The sequence below is a fragment of the Myotis lucifugus genome, unplaced genomic scaffold (assembly GCF_000147115.1).
Source record: "Myotis lucifugus unplaced genomic scaffold, Myoluc2.0 scaffold_828, whole genome shotgun sequence".
Classification (NCBI taxonomy): domain Eukaryota; kingdom Metazoa; phylum Chordata; class Mammalia; order Chiroptera; family Vespertilionidae; genus Myotis; species Myotis lucifugus.
The window spans coordinates 117,935-138,151 of record NW_005871876.1 but is presented as its reverse complement, the minus strand read 5'-3'; the positions used below and the strand labels follow the sequence as shown (position 1 = coordinate 138,151).

General features: G+C 62.0%; 1 protein-coding gene across 4 annotated transcripts in view; it reads right to left on the bottom strand.

The window, feature by feature from the left end:
• POC1A (POC1 centriolar protein A) overlaps positions 1-20,217 on the bottom strand; it is a 36,175-nt gene that overhangs the window by 12,638 nt on the left and 3,320 nt on the right. For 3 of the 4 annotated variants that reach the window (XM_006106442.3, XM_014448432.2, XM_023747274.1), the window contains exons 3-9: positions 19,677-19,848; positions 19,144-19,323; positions 17,830-17,937; positions 16,915-17,030; positions 13,486-13,619; positions 11,025-11,093; positions 8,966-9,064 (exon numbers count right to left, since the gene is read on the bottom strand). In XM_006106442.3, the coding sequence (XP_006106504.1) occupies positions 8,966-9,064; positions 11,025-11,093; positions 13,486-13,619; positions 16,915-17,030; positions 17,830-17,937; positions 19,144-19,323; positions 19,677-19,848 (878 nt within the window). The remainder of the gene's footprint in view (positions 1-8,965; positions 9,065-11,024; positions 11,094-13,485; positions 13,620-16,914; positions 17,031-17,829; positions 17,938-19,143; positions 19,324-19,676; positions 19,849-20,217) is intronic. The other variant, XM_006106443.3, reaches the window with a different exon arrangement.

Below are 20,217 nucleotides of genomic sequence, written 5' to 3'. Positions count from 1 at the left end.
GGAGGCGAGGGCGTGCTACTCCGCCAGAGAGAGGAGTGGCCGATACTGTAACACAGGTGAGTCTCAGAAGGGAGAGGAGCAGACCCAGAGACCTACCGTGTGACCTGTGTACGCCGCGCTGGAAACGCACACTGGCCTGTGACAGCAGGAGCTGCCGCAGCTGCAGAGGGGGCAGTGGATGGGCCACAGGAGGCACGAGGGAACTTTGGGGATGGAGTCACTCTACACCTGACATGTGGTGATCACATGCCTATGTGCTCACTTTTTAACATGGTGGATGTGACTCTTCACATGTTATTAAGCCTGGCTTTTTAAAAAATGCAGTTACAACTGAAATGCCCCTGGGAGCCGGATCTGCCGGCCACATGACAGTACACGACACCACCCGCTGCCACTCTGTACCGAGTGCCCACGACCTCTTCACGCGCCAGCACCAGTGGGCAAGGCCCACGCTGAAGAGCCGAGGGGAGCCGTGAGGTCCACACGGGCCGGGGGCACAGGTTCCCAAAGCCTCGCCTCCCCAGTCGTCAGGGGAGCAGGTGTCCCGGGCACAATGTCCCAGCAGGGGCTGTCCGGTCTGTGGACGGCAGGCCTCAGCCGCTTAGGGGCCACACACCTGGCCAGCAGCCAGGAGCGGCCGGAGCTTCCCACGGAGATGCCATGAGCTGACCGGACAGAACCCCTCTGGTGGGTGGGTGGTAATTAACACCCGCCCCAGGCAGGAACGGCTCTTCTCTTAATCCCTCACCCTGGACCTTGCCCTGCCCGGCTGCTCCAGAAACAAGCTCTGTACCAGGCACAGGTCCACGGCTTGAGTGTGGGACACGGAGAGGACAGGGAGGGGCCCAGGCCCGAGATCTGGGCCGTCTCACAGGTGCCACCTCCTTCAGAGACCAGGCAGGGAGAGCCTGGCCACTGCCCACTTAGAACACCAAAGCAGGTCACTCTTTCCAAAGCAGAACAGGAAGACGTGGGGACACACACACACACACACACACACACACACACACACCCCTCCCATGATGAGACCTTTTCCACGGAGTCTTTCGACCCGTCAGTCTAAGTGAGGGCGCAGAGGCTCGAGGCCAGGCCTTTCCCAGTTGGCACCCCGGGCCCGGGCCCTTGGCAATCGCCCTCATGGAAAGTTAACGGCGCCCATCTGGCCGCCTCCCTGCTCGCTCCTCGGGCCCTGGCGAGGGAGCAGGGTGCAGAGCACTCACTTGGGCTCCCCCTCACCTTCAGTGTCTCATGGGAAAACACACGGCTCTTTCCTCAACTCCGAGCTCCAAGGAACACTGGTGCTGTAGCCCCACAGACTTGTGGACTAGATTCACGGCAGTCTTGTTTGCCCTATAATTTAGGGTTCCGGCCTGGAGTCCAACAAGAGGAAACTTCTGGTTCTAAACATAGCCCTGAACCCAAGACGGATTCTGGTTTCTTTAAACCTTCAACTTGTTTGGCGACCTTGCCTGTGTCCTCCGGAGCCAGCCTGCTGGCTGAGTGAGTGCACAGATGTGCAGGGTGCTTCCCGCGGACCACCACCTGTTCCGTGAGGGCGGCCCTTGCCCGGCTCAGTTACACACGTGCCCGAGGGCACTGCCGCTGGCGCTAAGCACCTCGGTCCCCCACTCCTGCCTGAGACAGACACACCTCGGTCCCCCATCGAGGCTGAGGCTGCCACACTAGGAGCTCAAGGCTTCTGATCAGGCCCATGTGTTGACTGTAGGTTTTCTAAAAAATTAAACCACTTTTAACTAATGTTAGGCTTAGAAAAAAGCTGCAAAAAGTGGTAAAGAATTGTCATCTATTCTTCTCCCAGGTTCCCCCAGTTTTTAAAAAATATATATTTTTATCAATTTCAGAGGGAGGGAGAGGGAGAAAGAGATAGAAGTCAACGATGAGAGAGAATCATTGATCGGCTGCCTCCTGCACGCACCCTACTGGGGATCGAGCCCACAACTCAGACATGTGTTCTGACCAGGAATAGAACCGTGACCTCCTGGTTCATAGGCTGACGCTCAGCCACTGAGCCACGCTGGCTGGGCAGGTGTCCCCAGTATTAACATCTCATATAACCATCAGGACAATGGTCACCTAGGAAATCAACACCGGGTCAATGGCATCAGCCAAACCGAGGGCCCCACCGGACTCCCCCAGCTTTCCTACAAACGCCCTTGGATCCCGCTGGCCCAGAACCCGACCAGGCCCTCCTCCGCCTGCTGCAATCTGTCAGTTCCTCCGTGACCTTGTCCTCTGTGACCTTGGCGCTTTGGGAGAGTACTGATCAGTTGTATGGCTGATGTCCCTTCATTTGGGTCTGCCTGGTGTTTTCTCACAAGTGGGGTGAGGTCACGCGTGGTTGCCAGGGACACCACAGAGCGGCTCGTGCCAACAGGACTGGCTCTGCGTGGCGCTGACCTCTGCGGTGCCCCCTGCTGGGTCACACGCCACCTGTGGTTCATTCAGGGACTGTGGCTCTGGACGGGAATGTGCGGCTGCCCCGCAGAGGAGGCGTCTCGCGAAGATGAGCGGCAGAGCGGCCTCTCTGGGAGACGCCGAAGGGAGCTCGGGGACAGAGAGGAGCGGTGGCGTTTATTTATAGACCCACTTGAAGGCAGCTCAGTGGAACTGCTGGAGTTGAACTGTTAAAACCTCGGGAACAAAGGCTGGCTATTTTAAACTCTCCTTGCACTTAGTTCAATGGAGAGCGATAGAGGCACTGACCGCACCGGGCATTGCTCCCAAGCCTGGCAATTCCTATTTTGTGCAGCATCTCAGGACGCGAGCAAAGCCTGCCAAGACAGATAACTCACTGGCCCTGCCTCCCCTGCAGAGACGTGGGCCGCAGAGGAGCCAGAGCCTCGCCCCCGCTGCCCGAGGGCATCCCCCGGTCTCACAGCCTCCCTGTCCTAGAAAATAAAGCAGCAGGAAGCTGGGTGAACTCAGGTTACATCACCTCTCCATCCTCCCCCACAGGCAGCGAAGAGAAACAGCGCCCCCAGCGGATGCCGCCCCCGTGGACAGCTGGCAGGAGCTGGCCACCTGCGGGCACATCTTCGCTAGAACAAGGGCTCCTGGGGCTCACAGTCACAACTGTCCTGGAGGATGGTGGGGGGGGGGGGGGCCTGAAGCTCCCCCAGCCCCCAGCCCAACCACGCCCTAAGCCAGGACAGCGCATCTCTGACCACCAGGACCTCGGTGGGGAGGGAGCGGGTGTTCTCGAGGTCTCCCACCTCCTATGTGACACAATGTGAAAATGTGAATATGGACTAGGCACTGGTCCTAAGGAATTAGTAATTTTGTTGGAGGTGATAAGAGCACTGCAGTTATATAACCAAGAAATGCCTTTATTTGGGGTAAAATAATATATCTGGGACCAAATGAAAATACTCCAACTCTCCTAAAACACGGGAGGTGCCGAAACCGGTTTGGCTCAGTGGATAGAGCGTCGGCCTGCGGACTGAAAGGTCCCAGGTTCGATTCCGGTCAAGGGCATGTACCTTGGTTTCGGGCACATCCCCAGTAGGAGATGTGCAGGAGGCAGCTGATCAATGTTTCTCTCTCATCGATGTTTCTAACTCTCTATCTCTCTCCCTTCCTCTCTGTAAAAAATCAATAAAATATATTTAAAAAAAAAAAAAAAAAGACACGGGAGGTGACGAAATGCATGGTGAAGTGCTGCAGCTAGAGATGGGCGCATGGGGTTCCTAATACTGCTCTCTCCACTGTGCTCGCTCAGGAATCTCCACAATGTGGTTTTTTGCTTTGTTTTGATAAAAATTAAAAAGGCTCCCGGGCAATCTGAATGGTTGCAGAGCTGAGCTGGCGCAGTGGGACCCCAAGAGGAAGCTGAGGCACAGGGTCACCCCCGCTCGTCCTGGCCTCTTCAAGCACAGGAGGCAGATCTGCCCGAATCCACGTGTGTTCAGAGCAGCCCAGGCACTGCCACAGAGAAAGCCCCGAGGGCACCTGAGCATCCAGTGAACCCGCAGCAATGTCTGCACCTTCAAAGAAACTAAGTTAAAGATAATCTCCATGGAAACTGTCTATTCTGATTTTTCCATGGTAACCAATGAGAACATAAACACGAGAATTACCCAGCACCCTACACCACATGGGCCAGGCTGCCATCCAATCTGGAAGACAGAAGCTGCAAAGGGCTTATCCCCACTGACAACGAAAAGGACGAAAACTTCTCGTCCAGAAACGCAGATTCCACCACCCTCCACTGCCCAGTCACTGCCCAGACCACCCCATGCCACCCCCTCCCCAACAAACCAGGCAAGAAAGTTCCTTCAGTCAGGGCACCCTCAAAATGCCAACGGATAGAGCCAGAGCTGCCTCTAGCCTCACACTCCCCCACGCTGCCCACAGGCACGTGCCCACTGAACTGACGTCCTGAGCATCCTGTTCCAGACACGTGCTGGGCACCACGGGAGAGCAAGCCCCCGGCCCCCAGGACACGAGGGAGGCTTGTGAGTAACTGCCTCCAGAGAGAGGGGCCGCCCCAGTGAGCAGAGTGCCTGGGGGTGGGGTGGGGTGGATTCCCAGCTGCTGGCCGTCCTGGGAAGACTGCACGGAGGAGGTGCCACCTGGAAAGGATGAGTGTAGCTCTGCTGGGGAACAGGAAGATGGCCCAAAGAATCAGTGAGACTTAAGCAACCGGGGCTCTTCCACTTGTGGATCCGTTCTTCCATTTTCAGGTTTCTGGGTTTGAAAAAGTAGCATGGAGGAGGATGGAAGGAAGGCGGGAGGGGGCAGGGAGGGAGGGCAGAGGGAAGGAGACTCAGGTGCCAGTGGCCTCAGGTCTTGCCCACCCTCTGTCCCTGCATCACACCTATGACCTCTGCTGGCTCTCCCTGGAGGGGACTTGTCAGCGTGGCCCGATCAGGCTGTCATCACTGTCGGCACCCAGGTCGCCTCAAGCTCAGGTATCAGACACTGTCACCTGCCCGCTCCCCTAAAGGCCCACAGGCTCTGGAGGAGGGGAGCCGACCCAGGCACCACATCTGCTGGGCAAAGGGCAGAGGGCAGGAGGAAGGTGGCCTGTGGATTCAAGAACAGGGGGCTATGCAACGACCTATGAACCAGGAGGTCATGGTTCAATTCCTTGTCAGGGCACATGCCTGGGTTGTGGGCTCGATCCCCAGTAGGGGGCGTGTAGGAGGCAGCCGAGCAATGATTCTCTCTCATCACTGATGTTTTTCTCTCTCCCTCTCCCTTCCTCTCTGAAATCAATAAAAACATTTTTTAATGAAAGAAGAACAGGTGGCTGGACAGATGCAGCAGCACTAAGGGATAGGACGGAAGAGGCCCGCAGGCCCAGGAGGGCTGCGCTGACCCACCCTCCCTCTGACATCCTTGGCGGGAAGTAAAGCTGCACTCTCCCACCGGCTGTACAGAGCCCATGGGCCTCTGGGCTTGGAGCCCGCAGCAGCACTGGCACTGCAGGCACTGGCACTGCAGGCACTGGGCACTGGGCACGGCGTGGAGAGTAGACCCAGCACATCCCTCCTCTGGGGAGAGGCCGCCTACAGCTCCCAGGCGCCTCTCCTTGCTGTGGCCCAGGAGCCTGGAAACTTCCTACGATGGACAGATTCTCCTCCCCACCGCAGCCCTGGATGCCGGCGTCACAGTGGGCAGGCTGCCTTCTAGCCGTGGCTGGCAGTGGACGCCTGTTAGAGACGCAGACTCCTCACTGAGCTGGCTGGGCTCTAACAAGCCGCCAGGGAGACCTGCGCTGAAGCGCGGGGCCACTCCTTCTCACCAGGCTCGCGTTCCCAGGGACCAGGGCACTGGCGGGCCGCTCCTCAGCCAGAGCCCAGCACGTAAGAGGCCCATCTCGGCCCCAGAGGCCGAGCCCAGGCGCAGAGGCAGGCGCTGTGCTGGAGCCTGGGCCCGTGACACCAACACTTTCCCAAGATGCCCGCGCGCGTGGCTTCCTCTGACGCACCTGCTGCCAAGAGCCCCTTGAACAGTCTGAGAAACGCGGAGAACAGGAGTTCGGGGAGGAAGGAGCGGCTCCTCTAAGACATGTAAACCGGGGGTTCATTCCTGCTCCCAACACCCACCGCCCCTCCCTGCCAAGCGCTCCCTCAAACCCACTTCCCTCCACGGACAGCAAACCCAGCCAGAAACCTCCGTTGTCAGTAAGGGACCCACGTCCGCCACGTTCCCGGAGGAAGCAGATCTACGCGGCAGCAGGAAGCGGGCCTTCCCCTCACCTGGACGCCAACTCCTCGGACCCAGAACCTCGGCACAGGCAGGTCCGGGCCCAAGAACCCCTACGTCAGGCCCAGCCCTGTGCAGCACCCCAAAACAAAGCTCGGGAGCTGAAGTGAGGGTGCAGGCGTGGCTGAGCCTCCACCCTCAGAACCAGAGGAGCCCAAAGCAGAAACAGACCATCCTCAGGGAGGCGGAGGCCTCCTCCTCCAGGGCTGGCTCCGCCCTGAGGCCCAGGTCCTCAGCACCCTGCCCGGAGACGCCCTGGGCAGGAGCAGTGGCCTGTTTCCACCCCCTTGAGGGCTGGCTATGGTGGCCTGTGGGTCTCCCCTAGGTTTGAACACACTATCACCCTGACTGGGGGTAGGAGTCACCCAGCTCTTGATCGGATGGAGGAAGGAAAAGGAATGTTTTAAAAATAGCTAATGCTGAGCACTCGCCAGGTGCCAGGCACAGGGCCAAGGCCGCTGGCATGTGCCACCGGGTGGGAGGTCAGCAGGGAGGCCTGGCCTCCCCCACGTGAGGTGAGGAGACAGGGCCTCGGCCTAGAAGTTGAGGTTGCTGTCTGCACTGGAGGACAGCCAGCCCCAAGAACTTACCGAGTGGGTGTTCAGTTTTCCTGAATTACCCAGAATTCCGTACTCCCCCCGCCCACAGCCTTCCTTCCCAGTTGCATAATGGGCTCAGAGATGTGTGGAGGGAGGGCGAGAACAAATGGGAATAGACGAGACTTTGCTACTCGAAGTGATTTTTAAATGCTTCCGTGGTTGAGGCAGAATCAGTCCTGTGGCAGCTGGGACTTGAGGGGCAGGTGCCAAAGCCACGGTCAGCCAAGACACGTGGTCCTTAGGCCTCAGGGACAGGCCCCAAAGAAGACAGCAGGAGGGAGTGAGCGGCGAGGCCGGCTGCACGGATGCTCGCGGGCCCCACAGCCCCTCCGGAGGCCTCCTGCTCGGAACCCTCCAACCTCGCTCCAGCCTCACAGCTTCCTGCCCACCCTCAGCCCTTCCTCTGCAGCCCCCCAAGCAGAGAGAGCTCCCCAACCACAGCAAAGAAACCCTCACCACAACTCGGCCAAGAAAAGGGAGAAAGTGGGACCCATTATTCACATTCTGAAGGGCTGGGAAATGGCTTTTGCTTTTCAACATGGAAAGCGCCTAAAAATAAGCTGTGAATTTCCCCCGAGGTTGAAAATAGCTCCACAGTGAACAGGGCCCCGTTCAGAGCAGGCTCAGGGACGGCCTCGTTCCAACAGGAGCTGAACGCCTCAGAGCCAGGTCCTGGGCGGGGGTCCAGGCGGGGGGGCTGCCCCGCCTCCCTGGCTTCTAACTGCCACACTCTAACAAGCCCACCGTCAGGAAGTCACGACCCAGCACCTGGCCCGATGGGCTTCCTACAGTCCTCAAATGCCCGGGCGTGACTCATGCGGCTTCAGGGCCAAGGCCTGGAGTACGCAGAGCTGGGGGTGGGGTCACAGATTCGAGAGCTGGAGGGGAAGGGGGGGGGGGGCGGCACAGCGATGGTGCTCATGGGCTCCCGAGAAGCCAAGCCCCTGGCAGCCACCACACCACTCACTAGGCCTGACCCCGTGCAGCCGAGCCCAGTCGGGAAGGGCAAGGACAATCTCTGGTCTGTGGGCTGGAGCGAGATCTTCACTGAAAAAAACCAGTTCCTAGAGGTCCTGTTTGTTATTCACCGTAAACCCAGGCCAGGGAAGGGGGCTTTGCCTGGAACCACACTGCAGGGTTCAGACCCCAGAGCCCACATGCTTCCCTCCACTTGAGCCCCCCGTGGGGATGCCCACCCTGCCGTGTCCTGCTGGCTCCGTGCCCACAGGCCTCTTCCCAGATGGCCAGGCCCCACCGTTCTGGGAAGCAAGGGAGCCCACCTCATCTCTGAGCCAGGACTGAAGGACGAGAGGCCCCGCAGCTTGTGTAAGAAGAGGGGTGTGGGGTTCTCCCCTTGCTGGGGCGGGGAAGGGCAGGAGTGTGGGGAAGAGGGGTCCCTAGCGGAGCCCAAGGCTGGAGGGACCAGGCCTCCCGGTTCTATTCTGGGCAGCCTTGGCTCTCTGGGCCTTGGACAAGCCGCTTCCTGTTGTCCAGGCCAGTTTCCGGGGGTGGGAGAGGCCACGCTGCCTCCAGGGCCAGGAGGAGCTCCCGGCCTGTGGCCACTGGGGCCCGAGACCCTCCGGCTCGCAACCTCGGCTCCAGTGTGGGTTTCAGCCAAAGCTGAATGCGCCCTTACTCAGTGAGGCTTATCAGCTACCAGTTTCCCCCCAAATAGCATTGCCTACTTTAACTCAGGAACACGGAATGCCCTCTTACCAACCACGGTGCTGAAATGGCTTGTAGCTGAGGAACTTCCTTTCCGCGGTTTAAACAAAAGGAAGTGAGAGCCACAGGGCCCAGCTGTGGCTTCAGCCCGCACCCTCCAGGAACCGGGGGTGCCGTGGTCTCGTGCCTCGGGCCTCACCCCCGCAGGAGTGGGTGCCGTGGCAACACCCTGCCAAGTGGGCTGCCCGGGCCCAGGCCCCGGCAGCCTGCCTGCTCTGCGGCCCTCCCGCCTTGGCTGCTCACCCCAGATCTGAAACAAAGCAACACCACGAGGCCGAAGTGTATTCGCTAAATGACAAGGTCTTACTAGTCCCGTCCGTGACCAGCCTCTGACCCCCACCGTCTCCGAGCCCAATGCAGTTCACCGAGACCCAGGCCGCCAGGCTCAAACCCGCCTGCAGGCCACTTACCAGATTCCTGGAGGAGCTGGCCAGCGCGGCCGGAGGCCTCTGCCCTTTCGTGACGTCTCCATAATCCACAACATCAAAGTTGCTCTTCCAGACCATCACCTGCCGAGACAAGCACAGAATTAGGGGAGACACCCTCGCCACTCCTTCCTGGAGAAGATGGGCCCACAGGGCACCCCCATAGCTCTGGGCCAGAGGCAGGACAGTGATCCCCACCTGACACCCCAACTCAACTCTGGGACCTGCCCCACCTCCACAGAGAGCAGGCCTTTTGGACAGGCCTGGAGGGGACCTGGACAGGCCAACACCAGGCCTCTGCACTTGCTGGGCATCCTGGCCGCTGCTAATTCTCACCAGGGCCCCGACTTCCTTCAGAGCACCAGGGTCGCTGCTTAAACTGCCCTTTTTCCTCATCATGTCTCCCCACTAAAACAGGGGTTCCAAGGGCGGCGGCCATGAGAAGTGGTGGGCATGTGGACTCCAGCCCAGACCACAGGGAGTGAAGATCCCGGTTCCACCCAACTCTAGGCAAGGGACTCAACCCTCTGTGCCTCAGTTTCCTCATCTGTGAAAAGGGCACGATCCTAGTTCCCACCTCAAGGGCTGCACGGAGGCTCACAGCTCGGCACAGACACTGGCACCAGGGAGAAGTCGGTAACACCCGCTCTAGCTCACCTCCCACTGCGAGGACCTTCATGACTAGAGGCTCCTGGGCAGCAAGAGCGCCCCCTGCTGGAGGGTGTCAGCCTCGTGTGGCTGCCCTCGGGTAGGCCCACTTCCAGGACAGCGGCCACGGTATCCACATAAGATGCAAACTCAACGTGCCCCGGGCAACCCACTGCTGAGCCAATTCCAGCAGCAGAAGGGCCACCAGGACAGGAAGGGATGCTGGCAGAGGTCACCCTGAGGCTCTCAGAACCAACCAGGGAGGCAGCAGCTGCCCGGGAATGGGCCAGTGTGGACAGAAGCCCTGTGTGCTACCGGCTGCCTCCTGGACCGGGTGCCGTCCTCACCAGGACTTGCCGTGTGCCGTGAATTTACTGGCCTGGTTTCCTGCCTCCCATGCAACGAGCCAGGCCTCCCCGCCCAGGGAAGGTTCGGGGTCCCCTCTGCTTTCCTCCTCCCTCATGGTTCGCACAGGCGCCAGTGCAGGTCTGGGAAGACGCCTGCCGCCCCTGACCTGAGCTGTGCTGGAAGTCCCCCTGCCCCCAACCCCGATTTCCTGGCAGAGACACAACCAACACCGGTCCACGGGGCTGGAGCTGGGCTCCCTGGGAGGGTGGCTGGACGGTCAGAGCTGAGGCCTGGCATCAGAGAGGCCTCCTGGGCAACCCACCAGGTGAGGAGTGGCTCAGAATGGCCGCCTTCCTCCCTGGACAGCCAGCCACCCGGGAACCTGGAGGGGTTTCCCACGGGCGGAGTCATCAATGCCCCGAGGCCTCCCAGGTGCCAGGCCTGAGCCGGACCCCAGGGCCTCAGCTCACAGGGTGACAAGCAGGCCAGGCCCTCCTCACACGTGCCCTCTGCAGCCTTGGAGTCTGAAAATGCTGACACCTCCCCCACCCCTGCCAACAGCACACAGGCGGGCCAGGAGGCAAGGGCGCCGACCACGGAGTGGGGGCCCCAGGGCACCCCAGCTCTGCTGAAACTGTTTCCTCGCCACACACAGGATGGGGGATGAGAGGGCCGCCCAGAGGCTGCCGTGTGGACTAAGTGAGGCCGAGCTCCGGCCACATGGCCTCCACTCCCGGCTCGCAGTGAGCACCCACTCATGACCTCAGTATTCACACACGATCAGGAGAAAGAAGTGGTTTAAAGCTTTGTTTTAGCTCTTCCGTGGCAGCAGCCAGGCCCCCAGGCTGGTGTGAGCGGTGAGCGTTCCGAGACCCTGCCAAGGGGCCGGCACTGCTCTGGGGAGGTGAGGGCCCTGGGTCTGAGCACCCGCCCCCAGCTCCGGCCTTGGTGGCCACTGAAAGCCACCAGGAACGCTGGCCCCGCCTCCCCGAGCCGCCTCAGCCGCTGTGGGTCAGCACCGGCGAGATCCAGGCCGCTCCTTACGCACCTGCTCGTCGGAGCCGCCAGAAGCGAAGTACTCCCCCGTCCTGGAGAAGGCGACAGTGGTGGCCGGACCCTGCGAACAAGCGAGAAAGCACGCACACAACGGTCACCCTAGATTCTAGAAGCACCGCAAGAAACCCGGAGCTGAGCGACCGCAGCCGCGGGACCAAGGGCTGAGGGCCTCATTCGGCCTCGGTCCCCACCCCGGGCATGAGCGCCACCCTAAGACCTCTGCCAGGACAAAGGCAGGTCACGGGCTGTGGAAGGAGCAGGACAGCCCACCCTGGCAGCCACGCTGGGCTGGCACCACTGTCCCCACTTCCCGTGGAGAGGCCAGCAGCCCGAGAGGCAGCGACCGATCCTGGCCTGGGCGGCGGGTGCTCTGGCCTCTGACCTGCACTCAGACCATCTCCTCCCAACCCCCCGGGAGGCTCCGGCACTCGCTCGCCAGCGTCTGCTTAGCGGCTGTGTGTCCCGGGGTGGCCCCGTCAGCAAGGAGGACCTCTGGGCGGAGCAGCGGCCCTGGAACGCCGAGGCTCTCTCCTGCCATGGCCAGGACATCCGCTCCCAGCCTCAACCGGGGGCTGCAGGCCGGGGACAGAGGCCAGGCCGACGGCTGGGTTACGTTGAAACTAATGAGCTGTCCCCGCCCCCCCCCTTTTTTTAATCCTCACCAAAAGCATATTTTTTCCATTGATTTTTAGAGAGAGTAGAAGGGAGAGACGGGGGGCGGGGGAGGGGGGAGAAGAGAAGGAGGGAGAGGAGGGAGGAGGGAGACAGACAGAGAGAGGTGAGAGAGCCATATTGACTGGTTGTCTCCCATACTTGCCCCGACCGGGGCCAGGGACTGAACCTGCAACCCTTGGGTCTGTAGGCAAACCAGCCAGGGCTGTTCCCCCTCGATTATCCAAGCCAGGAGGTATGGCCTCCCCTCCCACTGGAGCAGCCCAGGTGGCCCGCATGCCCCAGGCCAGTCACACTGCTGCCTCACCTCCCACAGGCCAGGCCCCTGGTGGCCACTGTCCCAGCCCAGCGAGGCCCCGTGTGCACAAGCTGCAGGAACATCGGTGGGTCTGTATCTGAGCCTGTGATTGCACCACGACCAAGCTTCTGAGCACAGACAGCAGCCCTGGGTGGGGTCCGGGCTCAGCGATGGCTGCCTGCCCGCACTGGGGCGCGTGGAACCATATGCCACTGGTCCCTGTGCCACTCAGTCACTCCACAGCGACACGAACACCAACTGCACAGCCACAAACACCAGATTTAACTCCACCCACACCCCGCCCACCACCCTCTCCCAAATAGCTCTGGGACCTAAACCAAATGAGCACGGCCTGAGATGCTTCAGAAAATACAGAAAAATAAGCCTCGATTTTGAGGGCACTGCCTCCCCGCGTGCCACACGGCTACGGGGCCTGCCTCGGGCACACGGCTTCGGAGGGCAGCGCGGTTGGTGGGAGCCCTCCCTCTCGGGCTTTTCCTGCTACAGCGAGGAGAGCTGGGGGAGGAGGCTCCTGGGCAGTCCTGACCCCACATCTGTCCTGGACACAGCAAGTAGCAGGGACTCCCTTTCCTCCTGTTCTCTGGCAGGGCCCGGCAGGTGGCACAAGAAGATTGCAGAGCTCAGAGAGGGCACTGCACCCCCAGCCAGCCCAGGGCCCTCGAATACCAGGCCTGGCCTCCGGGACTCAGGCCCTGGGGAAGGAGACCTGATGGGCGGGGCTACTAGGGGCACTACAAGCAGACCTGCAGACCCCGGGCAAAGCCCCTCTCAGGTGTGGAGCCGCGCCGCACAGTCGCCCCACACAGCCACCCTGGAGCCCAGGAGTTCCCGCACAGCCGCCCGCACAGCCACCCTGGAGCCCAGGAGTTCCCGCACAGCCACCCCACACAGTCGCCCCACATAGCCACCCTGGAGCCCAGGAGTTCCCGCACAGCCGCCCGCACAGCCGCCCGCACAGCCACCCTGGAGCCCAGGACTTCCTGCACAGCCGCCCGCACAGCCGCCCGCACAGCCCAGGAGTTCCTGCACAGCCACCCGCACAGCCGCCCCGAGCCCAGGCGCTCCCGCAAGGATGTGCAGGTCTCCCTCCTGCTCATTGTTTGAGTCTCCCAGGGCAGCGGTGCTGCAGAGCCTGGAGACCCCGAGGCCAGCAGGGCAGTGGCTCCAGGCTCCACTCCAGCGGGACAGAGATGCCTGAGGTCCCGAGGGGACAGTGGCACTCAGCCAGCCCAGGGGGAGTCTGACAACCACGTCCAGATGCCACCTGCCCCTCCCACCCCACTGAGCTCCCGAGTCGAGTCCCTACTCAGCTGGGGGCCAGGCCCAGCACTCTGATGGGGGTCATAGGTCTGATGGGGGCAAACCCGTTCCTGCGTCTCACCCCACTGCCCAGGCAGCCAGGGGACCACAGAAACTGCCGCCTCAATCGGCCCCACTCCACGCTGCGCAGGCCGACCCTCACCTGGTGCCCATGGAGCGTGTAGAGCAGCCGGCCCTCCATGAGGTCCAGGATCTTCAGGGTCGAGTCGCTAGAGGCTGTGATCAGGTAGTTTCCCGACGGGTGGAAGGAGAGGGCGTTCACGGCAGCGCTGTGCACTGGGGAAGGGACACTCATTAGGCGTGGCTGGAGGCCCCGGGGCCCTCCTGAGGCTTGAGGACAGGCCATCAGGGCCACCCGAGGCTGGGCCGGGGTGGCCCCACTCAGAGGAGCTCTGGGGAGCCCCATCGGCTTTCCAGGACAGCTGCTTGACCCGTGAATGTCCCGTGGATGCCTCGCAGGGCTGGTGGGGAAGGGCCCACGAGCTGGCCAGAGCGGGGAGACCGTACTGCCTCTGACCAGCCCTTTCGGTCTCAGAGGCCAAGCCAAGGGGCACACCTGGCTGCACAGCTGCGGTAAAACCCCGTGACCACACCTGGGGGGGGGGGGGGGCCTGAGGCCTAGGGGGACAGAGAACGGGGACTCGGAGCTCTAGCTCACGCTTCCAATGAGGGCAGGCCAAGCCCTCAGGGGCCTGGGCAAGCCAATGACTAGAATCAACTTGGTGCCAGGAGCCCAGCGTGGGATGGTGGACAGAAGCCAGACTCGGGGCCCTGAGTCGCAGACCCAGATTCACAGCTTTGCGCTGCTTGACCGTGGGCAAGCCTCAAACTGCCCCTCTGTGAGACGGGGAGCAGCCCTGCTCTGCTGACCCCCAAGCCTGTCACGGGGTGACGGACCTGCACGGGCCTGGAAGCCACAAAGCACACTGTGGCTCTGGGGCGGGGACTGCTGGCCACATGTCTGAACAGCTAGTGTGGGCTGCACATATGGGCCTCGCCCACCTCCGCGGGACGGGCGCTCCCAGGCCCGGCACCTGCCGACTCCCTGCTGAGCTGGGGAACCAGAGCAGCCGCAGCCAACAGCCCCTCGCCCGAGACAAACACACCAGCTCCCTCCTCCAGCCCAAGGGCCATCCACCCGGCGGCCAGGCCACCCTGCGGGGAGCAGGACCATGGGGCAGCTGGCCACACAGTGTCGTGAATGGAATTCTCCCAATAGAGCCAAGATCCTCGCGTGCCCAAAGCCCACTCAGGAGTGCCTGGTGTTCCCCCATCACCGGAGTGCCCTGGCTGTCACTGTGTCCTTAAAACCTCCCCAGGGTTTCCTAGGCATCAGGGACAGCACCGCGCAGGTGGCTGCTGCCAGGCGCCGGAGTCCCTCTTGGGGAATCAGCCTCCCTCTGGGCAGGGGAGAGCCTCTCGGGAGAAGGTGCTGCCACGGAGCTGTCTGGGGGCTGCTTGACCAGAGCAGACCTGGCCAGGTCCCTCCAGCAACAAAGAGGGTGGCCCCCAACCACCAGGCTCTCCTGGCGCTTAGGGTGGGGGGATGGGCTTGCTGCCCCGTGAACACCACCATGTACCCTGCCCAAAGCTCCGAGGGAATTCGGTTGTTTGCGGGGTACCCCAAGCTCCCCGGAGCCTCTGACCTACAGTAGACGGCAGGGAACACGATGCTGGGCTCCCCGAGTGGCGCTGGTACAAGAGGGAAGGGCAGCAGCAGAGCCTGGCTGAAACCTCCCCACAGGGTCCCTCGGGCCTGGGCCCCTGAGGCCACCCGAGTCCCCAGCCCTGCCAGTCGTTGACCTCCCCCCACCCCCACCACCCAGCCTGCTCCCTAGGACCCAGGGACCCCTCCACAGCACCCTCCACTTTCCCCGACTGCTCTGCGCCACCCCCTCCTGACCGCCTGCTACACACCCCGCTTGCTTCCCCCTGGCTCTGCCTCCTCAGCCCTCCTGCTGGGAGAGGGGCTCGCACCCCTTCCTCTGGGTGCTTTGTGGGCCTTTTTCTTCCGTGGCCCCGCAACTGCAGGGGCCCAGGATGGGGCCTCAGCCCTCTTCATGCTAGATCCCCAGGCCCAGCTGGCCCCTCCACCCACAGCACTGGCTCCTACCTCTGCTCCAAACCCATCCCGGCCTGGCCCTGCTCCGCTGATGCTCGGCCCCCACTCGCACATCGGGCACGGGCAGCCCACCCGCCTGCCACCCAGGCTCACTGCTTCCTGCCACGCAGCTCTCAGCACTGGTCCTCACGTGCCTCTCATCCCTCACTCCAGGGACGGGGGACCCAGCGCTGCAGCCAGCCTGCACCTTTGGAACTGGGCCAGTGCATGGCATTCAAGGCCTTCCCCAATGGATGCCCACTGCTGCCCCTACCACCAGGCTCCCAACCCATCAGAGGTGGGCCCGGCCTCCCCAGCCATGCTGCCAGCACCGCATGACCATCTCAGGACCTGTACTGAGGACACTGTGGCCACCCCTTCACAGACAGGGGGCAGCCTGCACAACCCGCACCTCCCCACACTCCCTGTCCAAGCCCTTCCGCTGACGCCCAGGGCTCCTCTGTGCCTGCCCACCTTCCCCAACGTGGCCTGGAGCAGAAGAAAGGCCTCTAAGCCTGGAGGGGGGAGAGGCGTGGCCTCCAAGTAGAGGGCAGACCCCCACTGCAGCTCTGCTCTAGAAGCCTCTGAAATGGGCATCATCAGTGACAAACCCCAGGGCTCTGTGGAGAAATAATCCATTCCTGTGGCTGGCCCTGCCACCTGGTGGTCGTGCAGGGTACTGCAGGTCTTGACCATGGAGGCTGGCCTGCAAGGACACCAGACCTCCTAACTCCAGACTGAGACCCAGCATCAGCAGCATCATTGTCATGGTCACTCGGACTTCCCTGGCTCCCGCTTCAGGCCTGGCACTTTCCAAGCTCTTCCATGGACCCACTCTATCCTCCCAGCACCACCTGCGAGAGGCCCCATCGTTGCCCCAGGAAGCCCAGAGGGGACACGACCCACCCAAGTCACGCAGCTAGGACACTGACGTGGGTGCAGAGCCCCCTCCACCACGTGCTTTTAAGACCACCCGCTCCCCCTTCTTGGAGGCCTGTCACTTTGACGACCCCAAGAAAGTGCTGTCCTCAAGCATCTGAGAATCCGCTAGAAAGGCTTGTGGGGTGTTGCTCTGAACCCCAGGCCCACACCTTGTCCAGATGTGTTCTTCCTGTGTTCAGGTGTGAATTCGGGAAGTGAGCCCATGAACTTTAAACTTAGTCCCCTGCGCAGGTCCAGGGCTTCCAGCGCGGCCCTGGGGGGCAGAGCCTCTACTACAGGGGGAGGCAGTGGTACTGGCAGCGCCTGAGGTGCCCCTGGAGAGGAGCCCTGACCCAGCAAGGGCTCTCCATCCTGCCCTGCAGTGAGCATGTGCCTCTGTCACTCATAAGTGGGACAAAGGGCTTGGTGGACACCAGGCCGCGCCATGCTCCATCTCCTGGCCAAGGCTGCCGCCCCTGGAGATCCTGATGGACCGGGCTCCTCCCACCGACAGGGCTGTCCGCAGGCTCCCAGGCGCAGGACACTCACGCTGATAGTGCTGCAGGAGCCGGTGGGTCCGCACGTCCCACAGCTTCACCGTGTTGTCCATGCCGGCGGCCGCAATGCACGTGCCACTGGGGTGGAAGTCCACGTAGGTGACGAAGCTGGAGAGACAGGGCTGTCACGTCACAGAGGCCTGTGCTGGCACCGTCCCACCCCTCATCTGCTCATGCTGTCCCAGAACCCTCCCCCCACCGTCTCTGTAGCAGGTGGCCAAGGAGAGCAAGGAGGAGCGGTGACAGAAACGACCTGAACAAGGCCCAGCACCAACTTCTAAATACGAGGAAGAAAGCAGCCTTCAGACCGGAGGTCAGCCGACTGCTCGGGGCTCTGAGGCAGAGAGGGCGCCCTCGCCGGGGCTGGAGGCAGCACGCGAAGGCCAGCAGGGCCTGGGGCCCTCAATGTGCCCGGGTGGGACCCCAGGTGGGTGGCATGGCCAGCTCTCAGCGGGACTCTCACTGAGGGGGCCGAAGCTCGGGTGTGTTTAGGAACCCAGAACAGGGGAGTCCTGCTGAGCTGCAGGCCCCTCCCGCTCCCGATGACATGCAGTGTGAAGAGCCACCGCCCACCACAAGGTCGCGATCCGTTCACTTATAAAGCCACCACCGCACAGGCATCACACCTACGCACAGGCATCACACCTACTTGCTTTTGGGGGGTGGGGGTGGGTTCAACTGCTTTCAGAGAGACGTCACAATGCTGAGCAGCAGAGAGTGAAGAGGGGCCCCAAGAATGACGTGCCTTGGGGTAGAGCCCACCCAAGGGGTTAAGCTTCCCCCTTATTGGTAGGGATGGGGCTGAACCTGCCAGCCACTAGGAAAGCTGGAGCCAGGGGGTGGCAGAGATGGCTGCCCGGGCCCCTGCTTTTCTGAAGCACCGCGGGCGGAGGCGGCGGGGACTCACCCGCCGTGCTCGCAGTACGAGTGCACACACTCCCGGCTGGTCTTGTCCCACAGCTTGACAGTCTTGTCATCACTGGCGGACACGATGAGCCGCCCGTCGGGCGAGAACCTGAATCAGGCAAGGCCAGGCACACCACGGGTCGACAGACGTCACGGGCGCCACACACCACCTCCCACAGCCGCCCTCCTGCACTGCCCACTACCTGACGCCAGGACCAGCAGGCTACATGCCTCGCTGACCCGAGTGCCCCTGGGCCGGGGCTGCCCCTCTGTGAGATGGGGCAGGCACGGGAGGGCAGACCCGCGCATGGCGGGGAGGGGGCGATGTGCGCACTGACTGCTGGTGCTGTTAGTGTTAAGGTGGCCTAAAGCCCGCAGTGTTCCAGGTCCCGAGTCTCTGTGACTCTGAGCGGGTCAGCAACACACAGCTGCCAGCAACAATGTGGGGGTTCTGGGGCGCCACCACTTGTCTGCTAGCCTGGCCCCTCCTCTCTCAGGAGCCTGACGGTGAGGCCTCAGAGCCTCAGGGACCTCCCAGCACAGGGAACGGGTGCCCTGGAGAACATGTAACTTGCATGGGGTCCCCAGAACACAGCCAGTCCCTGACCTCTGACTCCCATGGTTCCCAGTGTCCCCAGACACCCCCAACCTCCTCCTCTGGATCAGAGACCTGACAGGGAGACCTCTGTTGAAAGAAAAAGCTGGAAGCAGACACATTTGTGTTGGCAATCCTTGGCCTCTGAAAGGCCCTTAGGGTCACCCCACCCCCTCAGCACCGCTCCCCACACCAAAGAGAAGGCCAGTAAGAAGCCTGGCCCCGTCCCACAGATCTGGACAGACCTCCCTGGGAAAGGAGGCAACCTCAGTGCCAGGGACGGGCTGGACCCAGCTCTGCACGCACCCACCCTGTGCCCTGGGGCAAGATACTGCCCGGTTCTGAGCCTCAGTTTCCTCATCCACAACCGGAGCGACACCCCCACAACCCCCACCCCCCGCAGGGCTGCCAGGAGGAGTCAGAGGAAGCGGAGAGTGGCAGTGCTGACATCTTATCGCTGTTATCTTGCCCTGGGCTGTTTAAGCCCTGATGTCGGTCACCATGACAACCGGATAACTCACTTGTCACCCATCAGCTCAGAGAAGCTGTTCAACAACTTACAATGGAAGAGGTACTATAGTTTCCATCTCCTAGATAAGGAAGCTGAGGTTCAGGAAGATTATGGAGTGGCTAATGTGCCCGAGGTCACGATGCTGGCACCTGGCAGGCCCTCTGTGCCCCCCACCCCCGGTGCCTCCGAGTCTCAGGCAGGACGCTCACTTGGCACAGCGGACCCAGTTGATGTGCTGGCTCAGGGAGAACAGGAACTTCTGGCGATGGGTCGACCACACCTTGACTGTCTTGTCGTCGGAGGCTGTCACGAGGGACTGGCCATCGCTGCAGAAATGGACGCTCCTCACTGTGGCCGTGTGGGCACGAAACACTGTTGACTCACCTTTGCTGCGAGGACAGGCATCCAGAATCAGCGACGTGAGGGCCTCTGGCATCAAAGCTGGCCCTACCCCTGGGAGCCCTTCCCTAAGTCCACCCAGGCCTGAGCGTCCAGAGCCCCCACGTCACCCACGTGCAGCAGCAGCAGGCGTGTCGCTTCCACAATGGCCGGGCTCAGCCCCCAATTCCTCTCCCGACCCTGATGGGAGGGCCCCCATGAAGCCTCAGCTTCTGATGGCACCTCCTCGGGAGTGGGGAAACGTCCCACGGTGACCGTCCAGACCAGGATGGGGACCTGGGTGGGGACAGCGCTGGCCCCAGGGCCCCAGGCTCAGACAAGGACCACAAAGTCCGGAACTCACACATTGGGTACCCAGAGGCGCACAGTCTTGTCGCGGGAGCCCGAGGCCAGCAGGTGTCCGGAAGGGGAGAAGTTCACAGAGGTGACGGCGTCCTTGTGGCCCGCGAAGCGGTAGGCACGCGACTGGGGCTTCATGTGCCAGACCATGAGGCAGGAGTCCATGGAGCCGCTGGCTGAGGAGAGCGGGACACCTGACCCTCGGCTCTGCTGGGCCTCGAGTCTCCTGCAGGGCTTTGGGTGACCGGGACAGGAGAGCAGCAGCGCCCCTGGCCCCACAGGCACAGGCCACACCTCCAGGGAATGCCGACCAGGCCAGTGAAGCAGGCCCGCATGGGAACCGGACCAGAGACGCCTTCCTGCACCAGCCCTGGCTGCAGGCCTCCCAGACACCCCCTGAGGGCACTAGAGAGCAGGTCCAACCCAATGGCCTTGACCACTCAGAAGCCAGGGGAGGTCCCCAAAATGGACCAAAAACGATTTTAGTTTCTAAGACCAGCAGCTCTGGCGGGGACCTTGCTCCTGAGATGAAGAGGGAATCTCGC